The sequence below is a fragment of the Antrostomus carolinensis genome, unplaced genomic scaffold (assembly GCF_000700745.2).
Source record: "Antrostomus carolinensis isolate BGI_N321 unplaced genomic scaffold, ASM70074v2 scaffold9752, whole genome shotgun sequence".
In the NCBI taxonomy this organism is placed as follows: Eukaryota; Metazoa; Chordata; class Aves; order Caprimulgiformes; family Caprimulgidae; genus Antrostomus; species Antrostomus carolinensis.
Window position 1 is genome coordinate 75,171 of NW_010298937.1, and position 10,527 is coordinate 85,697.

The 10,527-nt window shown below is 36.3% G+C and overlaps 1 protein-coding gene across 2 annotated transcripts in view; it reads left to right on the forward strand.

Moving 5' to 3' along the window:
- The first annotated feature begins 2,261 nt into the window (after positions 1–2,261).
- LOC104520818 (ras-related protein Rab-36) overlaps positions 2,262–10,527 on the forward strand; it is an 11,674-nt gene continuing 3,408 nt past the window's right edge. The window contains exons 1-6 of one of the 2 annotated variants that reach the window (XM_010162617.2): positions 2,262–2,365; positions 3,464–3,552; positions 6,163–6,228; positions 7,233–7,334; positions 8,986–9,050; positions 9,627–9,678. In XM_010162617.2, coding sequence (XP_010160919.1) covers positions 2,297–2,365; positions 3,464–3,552; positions 6,163–6,228; positions 7,233–7,334; positions 8,986–9,050; positions 9,627–9,678 — 443 coding nt within the window. In that variant the 5' untranslated portion in view covers positions 2,262–2,296. The remainder of the gene's footprint in view (positions 2,366–3,463; positions 3,553–6,162; positions 6,229–7,232; positions 7,335–8,985; positions 9,051–9,626; positions 9,679–10,527) is intronic. The other variant, XM_010162618.1, reaches the window with a different exon arrangement.

A 10,527-nucleotide genomic window follows, 5' to 3' on the forward strand; every position in this document is an offset into this window, starting at 1 on the left:
TCCTCTAATGATGTGGCTAATTTGTTGATTGGGTAAATAGGAATATGTTTATGTGTGTGAGAGATTTAGATTAAATACACTAAAGATAAGTGAAGATGGCCTCTCAGTTTTAAAATGTTTCTGTCTGGTTGCCTTGTTCCCTCATGTACTTTGGATTCACTGAGATTGTTGAAATGACTTTTTTAGTTTGTGAAAGAGCTCTAGGAGACAGCCTATGTACACATGACTTTACATGCTTAAGGTGTGTTGAACTGGAACTGGGAGGATATGGAGCAAGCAAGTTAGTGTTTGAAACTCTTACTAAATGGCAGGGTTTTCCATTTTGTTTTTATAACTATGATTTTAAGACATTAACATTGCTGTAAAATCATTCAAACTTGCCAAAAGGGAAAAAAAAAAGGTTTAGATCTCCCTAACTTTGTATGATCACAAGTAGCATGATAAATAGAACTATGCATATGGTAATAAATATATACGGTAATGTCACCTTCTTTGGTGAATAACACATCAGCTGCAAATCTGAATTCTTTGGGGGGAAGTGGTTTTTTTCTTTATGGTTGAGATCACAAGAGTGTCTGAAGTTATTTAAAAGCAATTCCTCATAAAAGAGAATAAAACATTAATTCTAAGTAGTGGACTAGCAGTTTTGTTCAACATTGTTCTTAGTGTGGGGTTTTAAAACAAACAAAAAAAGTACTTTTTTATTATATACTTACTTGTTTAAAATTACTTGTCCACATGGATTTGCCCATTAACATTTTCAGTCTACTGCAGGAATGGGAGAGGCATTTCTTCTGGATATTGAGAGGTCCAAGCCTGTTTCAGCATTATCAAAACATGACTATTAGAATGTGAGAGCTTTCTCTTGTCCTGAAATTTGGAAATTCTAATGAAATAAATAGCAAAATCTTTTAGCATCCTAAATTACAGTCTAACATACTAAATGTCTGAACTAATGAGTTGATTAACAATACTTAGGCAATACAAAAGAGCTGTGTGATTTCTTATTCCTTGTCTTCAGTATTTGTTACATTAGAAAGCAAGATTACTAATGACTAGAAAGACATTTATGTAATTCAGAATGTCTCATTGGTGGCATTGCACATCTAGACTCTAAAGCTGAGATGAAATGAAGTTGAAATTCTGAAAAAATCCCTCGGGAGTATCTTCATAATTGCAACTATGCTTAATATTAGCACTGTAAATGTTCCCCACTCCACTAGTTCCTTGTCTGCTGGGTTAACCCTGCTCTTTGTATCCATATATACGACTAACTTTGGAGAAAATGGACCTGTTTTCTTATACAGGATTGGGCAACCATTTGGTTTATTAAGGAGCAATTTCTAATCAAAGGATTCTGCATGGCCACTAAACCAGTTTGTTTTTTTAAAACCAGGGCCCTATGTACAGCTAAATTACTCCAACTCCGCCTTCCCAGTCTGTAAGAGAAAGGGAGGAAGGGAACTGTTACAAGCCTGTTGCTATGGCCACGCAGCAGCAGGCTGAGCTGTTTCTGTGGCTGGGATCCTGCTGCATCAGCTGCTGCACGGTGAGTCCTTCCTTACGCTTTGCTACAGGATGAATGTTCTTATTAGAAACATTCTTTTGAATGCCAGTAAGAAATTGGTACCCTATTAAGGGTCCCCTCCCCCAACAACCCACGAGGTTTCATTGCATAACCAAATTAATGTCTCAGGTGGGATATCTGAATGCGTTTGTGATTTTTCATGTGAATATTATTCTTTTTCCAAGTCAGACTATCTACTGATTTCATTCTTTCTGAGCTGATCTTGGATGAAAGTTTAATAATGTGCCAATAAATGTTGCAGCTTCCTTTTTCCTCCTTTCTTCTTCTGACCGAAGGGAAGCTGGTATCCCCTAGCATTGATTAATGTGCTTAGTGCAGAGGCATTTCAAACAATGATGAGCAAGATTTTTAAATTAAACACTGCAAAATCCTTTGAGGGTTAAACTGCAAGCACTTATGTTGAAATAAGTGAACAATTCTCTGCCCTCCCACAGAAACAGAGTTGGTGCCTTGTAGTTTCAGAAAGCCACTGTTTGCTACTACAGCTACATGCACTGAAGTGGTCCTTTTAACATAAGAAACACATTTTTCTTTATCACAAATAAAGTCAAAGAACTGCCAGTTGTACCGAAAGGAAAAAAAACATTATGAGTCTGCAAGAACTGTTAATTTTTTGAGGTCATATTTTCACTGTATTGAGGCAATTCTTGAATGCTATGTTTCTCTTTACATATTTCCTGTCTGGTAGAACTTAATTGAATTTGGAGGATGAAGTCCAACCTAATGCATTTGGTTCCCCCAGTGAGCAGGGACAGAATAATCTCCCAGTTTCCCAAGGTAAGCATTCTTTATCCCTCTGGTCACAGTATGTAGCACCTGCCACATTGAGCTATCTTTCCCTTGTGCTAATAATATTTTAATTTAATGTACAGTTGTTGTTTTCTGCTAGAATTACTCATTGTTCAAGGATTTCTTTCAAAGATGAATGTGACCTCATGTTCCCATTCAATGCTGATATCTTTAATAACAATCCTCATTTCTTCTTTTAACCTTTACAGAAAGTGACTTGCCACAAAAGAGTTATGATAGCTATCTTGTTATTTCAGCCAAACATTAATAATTGCATGCTTAAAGAGTTCCTACACTGAGGGGAAATAAGAACCATAGCTTACATTAAATATGCAGAAAGTCTAATTAGATCTATATGGAGGTTTGGTTGAAGAATTTGAGGCAATTTTAATTTTCTGCTTGTATAGGAACCTTAGTCATACAGTAGATCAAATGTAGTAGGCACTGTAGAAACACAGACAGAAAAGATCATTCATTTCCCCAAAGAGTTTTGTACTTGAAGTGTAAGTCCTTACTTGAGTTAAGGACAGGGAAGGATGACGAATTACCATTCTTTTTTTTTCAGTTGTTCAAAAGATCCTTTTAAGGGAGTTAGGATGTTTTTCCTTGCTTGATCTCAACCACATATTTTGCTTTTAATTTTATGAAAACCACCACAGTGTCGTAGATGCTTCACACATCTAAGAGATCTAAAAGACTTCTTGGTAATAATGATGTCAGCTGGTGGTATGCTGCCATCTGTGTCTTGTGTGTCTTAGATTACTGCGATAATTTAAGGTACTTGCTGTTGCACAGAGTGATGAGCTAACGTATTTGGCTGTGGAAGTTTAGTTAGTGCTCGGATGCTGACACTCAGAGAGGGGGGCAAATGATGGGGCTGCCCAAAGGAGTTTTTGCAAACATAGCTGTGAGGAAACCTTACTGCCTTCTAACTCAAGCTATCTCTTTTCTTATGTCAGGGTACCCCTGTGCTTGACAAACTCTTTGAATTAATCTTCTTATCTATTTTTTTTCCTTGCTGATTTGATTTCTTGCAAAGTAGACATCACACAGTTTATCCCGGTAGCTGTTCTCTGCTTTTTTCAGTGGTACACACCGGAGGCCTGTCTGCAGTTCAAAGAGCACTTCCACGCGCAGGTGAGGACTGCTTGTCAGCAGAGCACTGGAACTGTTGGGTAAGTTTGTAATAAACCAAATATGCAATAAAGAAAGTATTTTAAGTTCTTTATAGCCTGCTTCCTTCATAGGCTTGTCCTCCCTCATCTTCCTCACTCCAGTATGTTTCAAGGCAGCTAAGATGGTGCACGTGGAAGTTCTCTCGCCTGTTTGGCAGTAAATTAATAAAGTGCCTCTTCTTCCTATGAGTGTTAAAGATACTTTTTCTGCTGGCATAAGTAGCATTGAAAAATCAGTGCAGTTGTTTAGCAATAAATAGTTGTTTAGCAACTTTGAACTAAACTCTTAGTTCAAAAGATTAGTTGACTGTTTAAATTAGTGTTGAATTTTGCACATGCACATCAGCGTGTTCTAAGAGCAGTTCTAAGGAACAGGCCAGATCTAGCCTTGCTGTATTTTCTCTTGGTATTTATATTCTCTTGGTATATACAGCCTTGCTGTATTTTCTCTCCAAATGAGCAGTTAATAAAAACTTCGGGGAGGGATATAAAATACAGCAGTTCTAAGTTGTTTGAAACACATAAGGATCTACTCTAGTCTTTTAGAAGTATACATACTGAGAAGTTTTCTTAAATGTTTCCTTAAAACTGGACCAAATTCTGGTAAATATATAGCACAGAAAAATCCAAATAAACTGTTCTTCTTTAAGTTTGTTTTTTCACATCATCTCTCCCAGAACTGTCACTTGTACTGATTTAATTCCTGAAGCAAGGCAAGAAAACTAAACTGTTAGAAATCATCACTATTCAGTTAAAATAAATAGCTGTATTTTTTAGTCATAAATGGTTCCAGTGTGAAGGATCTTTCATAAAGTGGAGCTTCTATGAATACTGACAATTAGCTCACTATTCTTTCAAATCTAGAGTTGTTGATTACCACAATATTTGTCATGATATCCATCTTTAAACACAATTTTTTATTCATTTCACTAGGGAGTCTTGCTAAAAAAAAAAAAAAATTGAAGCCAAAATGTATCTCCTTAAGAGACATCAGTGAGTTTATTGTTTTTTAGAAGCACATTCACTGTCTTAGTTTCATGTTAATTTGTTACAAGTGTCTGGACAATTTTGCTAGCAAGACACGCTTTAGTGAATTGAGGCATTTTTTTCCCCTGTGTAGCCAAGATCTATTTGTTTGGGGTTTTTTTTGATTTCCAGAGTAAACCAACTCTCCAGTTCATTTATTATGGTAACAGAGTATGGCTAAAAAGCTTTACATTCTGCTTTATTAGTAAAATTAAACCACTTTCCTGTCACTGTTCTCTAGATATTATTATTATTAGGTAATTTTTTGGTGGGGCGGGGGTAGGAGGGACAGACAACTGAATGTTTTGTACAGTAATTGTAAAGCTTGACAGGAATAACCATTATCTTCCTTTCCATTATCCCAAGTAATGCAATATGTCTTTATTTGGAAAGGTAGTCTGAGAAATTCAGTAGCTAATCACTCTATTTAAGACTCGTGATATTCCATCAATGTGTTAAATTGTCTAATCTAGGGAGTTTTTTTTTCCCCCCAATATGAATTAATGGAAAACACAGCTCTAAACCATCACTTACTTTTGGGCTTTTCCCTTGAAGTTGTTGATTTTATTCAGCATTTAATCAGTAACAGTTAATCAAGCAGAGACATATCAGCACCTTAGGGGCCTGTGGCCACCCAGTTAGCATTGACTGGCACACAAAATGCTTTCTTTTTTTGGAAATATTAGACATGCATCTTGCCAGTCAAGATTTGGACTATATAGAATAGATAACTGGGAATCAGCATTACATGGATGCCTGATATAACCAGAAATACTATTCAACAGAAGATTAATTCCATTGTTTAAAAAGCCATTCCTTGACACAAAAGAACATTAAACCTCTTAAGCCATTTTTGTAGCATGTGCACAGGAGATGTCAATCCAAGTTTAGGTCAACAAATACACTTACCTTCACTTATCCACCTGTATCTCCTAAAAGATACACTACATTTCAATTTTAAGAATGCAGGCTGAGTCACCTAAAGCCCATCTGTTGTATTCTGTGGGAGGATCCAGAGCAAAGAGGATTATTTGTATGAAGCCAGCTTCAGATTAATATTATTCCAGATAGTCAGAAATTGTATTGGCTCTAACCATGTGGAGTTTTTTTTCCTAGAGACAAATTCTGCAGTGGGTTATCTTATTATCAGCAATTTCTTGTTTATGCACTTAGAACTTGATTTGTACTATTAAAGTCAGTGAGAAACTTGTGAATAATTTTATGAAGAGAATGCACGTGCTCTATGGTCTTATGTGCAAACTGCCAAATGTATATACTTGCAGTCAAAGCAATTTTAATAGAATAGAATTTATGTCCCACTGGATTATATTTAAGAAAAAAAGTATGTGGAGTAAGAAATGGACAATTTCTGCTCCAGAGGGTTGGTTTTTTTTTTGTAAGCTCCTTTTTCTTTCTTACAATTTAAGACTCTGATCCTGCAGCTCAGCAGCACTTAGGTAAACTGGAGTCACAGGTACATATGCTCATCACTTGCAATTTAAGGATCTCAATCAGAACTTTTAAAGAGAGAATATGTTGAGATTGCTACTAAAAACAGGTAATGTCTTCAAATATTTATAACAGGCTGAAAATATCCAAAGTGGTTGTGGTGGGAGACCTGTACGTTGGGAAAACCAGCCTTATCAACAGGTACAGTATATCTCAGCAGATGGTTTGCTTCTGCTCTTTCTGAAAACAATGTTATAATCTTTCCATTCCTGTCCATTCAGGGTAGAACTTCATGTTCTTTTTTGAACCATGGTTTTGTTATTAAATAAAAGACAAAACAAAGTCTACAGTATGCGACTGGCTTGATATACCGACACAGAAAGGAATGGTCTGGCACTTCAAGCAGTATATGTTGTATACAGAACTATTTTTATCTGGTCCAACATGATACAGTGTTTCCTTAAGAAAACCCCTCTAAAGGCTAAACAATCAGAAGGTTAAAAAAAAATTAAATCTTTCCAGTGTCTGAGTCTTGACTTCATGTTTTCCCCTTACTTGTAGGGTTGTTCACTGAAACACTTTTAAGCCAACCTTGTGTTATCTGTACTTATTTCTACAGCTGCAAGACTGTAGAGGAAGCTTGTGCTTTCCCATAGCTTATAAAACAAGACAGATAAAATGCAGAATGCCTTAAAAAATAGTTATTTGATTCCTTACTGGGTGTTAAAAACAGCTCTTATGCTTTCTGTATCTCACTCCAGTGAACAGATCACTGAATTTCTCTAACTTATGATCACCATCACAGTTTTCTGTCTCTGTTTGCATTTTCTTACTTTTTCCTTATTCTTAAGTAGGTATGATAAGTTTTTAATTGTTTAATCTTTTGGGTTGTTATTTATGACCCAAAATACATTCCCTTGTAACTTAAGACTGTGAGATACTGTATCTTCCTTGACCAGCCAAAGATATTTTATTCTGATTCCGATCTCGTCCTGAGAGCTTACTTGCATGCTTTCTAGTTTGTTATCCATTATCTCCTTTTCTTTAATTAGTTTCTTGATGTTTTTATGTATGCTTCTGCAATATACAGCCATTCCACATTTAGTTAATTGGGTTTTCTGTAATTTACCCTAGATAGTGTTAGTTTTGCAGTTATTTGTAGCTGAGTGTTACTAGTATTTAATCTTTTTTTTTTTTTATTGCAGATTTTGTAAAGATAATTTTGACCGAGACTACAAGGCAACCATTGGAGTGGATTTTGAAATTGAACGTTTTGAAATAAATGGAATACCATACAATCTCCAGATGTAAGTTGGAACAGCGTGGTTAAGTATTGCACAGAGCATAATCTCAGCAGAGCTGGAATTACCGTAGGTTCTAGTGGAGTAAAGATTTAAAAAAAAAAAAAAAAATTGCACAAAGAATAATGTGACCTGAAAAACAGGTTCTGTACCTGGACTTGCAGTTTTAGTAAAAAATTTTGCTCTTTTGAATTTTTCATCCCTAAAAAATGCTGTTTCTCAGTGAAAGTTCATCTTGGAAGTCTTGTGCCATTTCAGTGGAGTTCTGCCTTTTTTAGCTGAGTTTCTTGAAAGAGAAGTGGAAACTTTTGCCACAGACTTTGTCCAGTTCTACTGTTCTGCCATTCTGTCAGTTTATTAGGCACAATGAGCGCTGTGCTTGGCTTCACTGGGAGTTTTATTCCTGTAGCCATTGAAATTAATGGTAAGGTGTCCAGTGATTTCAGCATCTCTTAATTGGGGATTAATTGATTTTCCCAAAATCATAGAAAGACTTGAGTGTTTTTCTTAGAATGTGAACCTAAAATATTTGATTTTTCAGCTTTGTTTGTCAGACTAGTGGGAATCCTGGCCTTCTCTCACCTGCTTTGGTTCTGCTGAAGGATGTCCTTTGGTATTTCCAGTGGCTGCAGTATTGTTCTGTAGATGACATTATTGAATCGTCTGTGCTGTAGTGTGACATCGAGCTGAAATAAGATGCTTTGCATGAAGTATTTTAGTGCACGAATCTTAAAAACCTTTTCACTTAGGAACACGCATTTTCTGACATATCATTGATGTAAATAGATGGCTAGTGGGATTTATTGAAAAATACTTAGAAATCTATTTCCAACTGATTTTAGTGCAATTGTGTTTTTGAAAATTCTGCTGGGCAGTATTGTTTTGGAACTTGAGTCCCTTTAAAAATGTAGACTGATGCATCAGTATTTTGCCAGCTGAAGCAGTAAGGTTCATGAGCTCCTAAATGTCAGGTTGCATTATCTGCAGAATCTTCAGTGGCTGGGTGGAACATTTCCATATGATAAGCACTAGTGCCCCCTCTTGCTGAGAGATTTCCATACAAGATAAATTTGTGAGTATCCATGACTGGCAGTACTAGGTTATAACAAAACCTCAAACCTCTGTTGTGCTGGCAGTAGCTGAGAGGACTGCATATCACGTTTGTTGTCTTTAATGGTGTCATTAGTACCTGGTGGACTCAGCTGTAGGAGTTTTAATTTGTAGTGTATGGACAGATATCATATCTAGCAGTTGCAAGATTCTAATATGTGCTAATATATGATTTAGCTAGTATTAGCACAGAAAATTTGCAAAATTAGATTGCCCTAGAAAGACAAGAAAGTGATGTAGATGATGCAAAAATGCTTTAAGAAAAGGGTATTACCATGCAGAATATGAATATTTGAATTGTGCCTCCAAAATGACCAGTATTTAAAAAAAAAAAAGGATGAAAACAGAGTTCAAATGTCTTCATTAAATGATAGAAGTTTACTGTATTTCTGTCAGTAGTTAATGAATAACATGTTCCAGATGGTAACACTTCTCTGGTATCACATTCTTCTCCAACTTGTACCAGTCTGCTGCTTCATTAGTGTGTTTACTCAGGTTACACTGGGTTTCATTAACCTGAAATTTCTTTTTTCCTCCCATTGCACAGATGGGACACAGCAGGTCAGGAGAAGTTCAAGTGCATTGCATCTGCTTACTACCGAGGAGCAGAGGGTGAGAACAATATTAATTTGATCCTGGCTGTGACAGGAGGTTGTACTTTATTCGGAAACGTATATGTGTATGTGCTCCTTGGGAAGGTACCTGTAGACACAGTGTGGTGGAATGGAGTCTGTTATTGGAGAGAAGAAGAGACTAAAAAGCTCATGAATTGATATGTTGTCACACCTGCGAGCTCTGAATATTCTGATGGTGCAATGATAAAAATTGACCCTTGTGTCTAGGGGGTTTGGGTAAGATCATTGCTGAAGTTAGAAGTGGATACTTCTGGCATTCCCTTTGTAAGAGACAATTTCTGCAGGAATTAGTGGTCTCAAAATAAAAGGAGGAATATCACTATAGACTGCAGACTACAGGTAAATACTAAATAAGGTTGAATCTGAGGACTTCAGTCTTACTGGATGCCAGGGAAGGAAGAGGAATGAGCAAATGGATAGTCTTCCATCTCCTCTGTGCTAAATCTGCTCTTGTATCCATATGTAAACATTCTCTCTGTTTAACAGAATGAGTTGGAGAGACTTCTGATAGGCTTTTAAACTTAAATACTTCTCTTCTTGTCTTTTATTGCAGTTATAATAACAGCGTTTGATCTGGCTGATATTCAGACTTTGGATCACACCAAGTAAGTTTCTGTGTTTTGGCTTAGCCTTTAAAGCTTTGACAGCAGGTTTAATTGCCTTGGAATAGCCTGTATCCAAGTTGCTGAGAACTTGCTGGATTGTGAGTGTATTTTCTATTGAGCTAAGAAATGAAGAATGACACTTGTTTGGATTATGTAGGGTGGGATTTTTCTAAAGAAAATGCAGAGTATAAATTTGAAGTACATAGCCTTGGCTCCCTTTATAGTCAGTGGAGAGAAAAAGGCACTTCAGTTAGAGCTTGATCCTTCCAAAACTAGACATGCGGGAAGAGATGAAGTGCACCCCAAGAGCATCCTTTTTTTTCTCTGTTTGCTATGAACAGAATGACAGGCTGATGTCTGATGTAAATATTAAAATTGATGAGATGCATCTCATGCATAATGTCTCAAGAGCCTCTCATTTTCTAGGTGCACTATTAGCCTGAGATTTTCTTTCTCTACTTTCTGTAATGATTCTTTTGGGACATAAGCTGTCCAAAAGAAGAGAGAAAATGAAAAACTCAGAGTATATGTAGTTAGCTAAACGTGATGGTTCAGATACTTGGGATGGTTTGGTTACAACAGCACACTAATTGTTATGAGTAAATTTGTTCTGCTTTTAGTGCGGGCTGCAAAACCTGACATGGATCTATGATCCACATTGTTGTCACCAGCTCAGAGCGTATATATTTCTAACATACTGTTGTGATTGTAATGCAGGTCCATGTTTCTTTACAAGCTATACTCTGCGTTATTGTATGTGTATTAGACTATTTCCTTATAGTACTGCTGTGGTACTTAGCTCATTTACATAGGACTTTGTGAAATTATATATATATATATATATATATA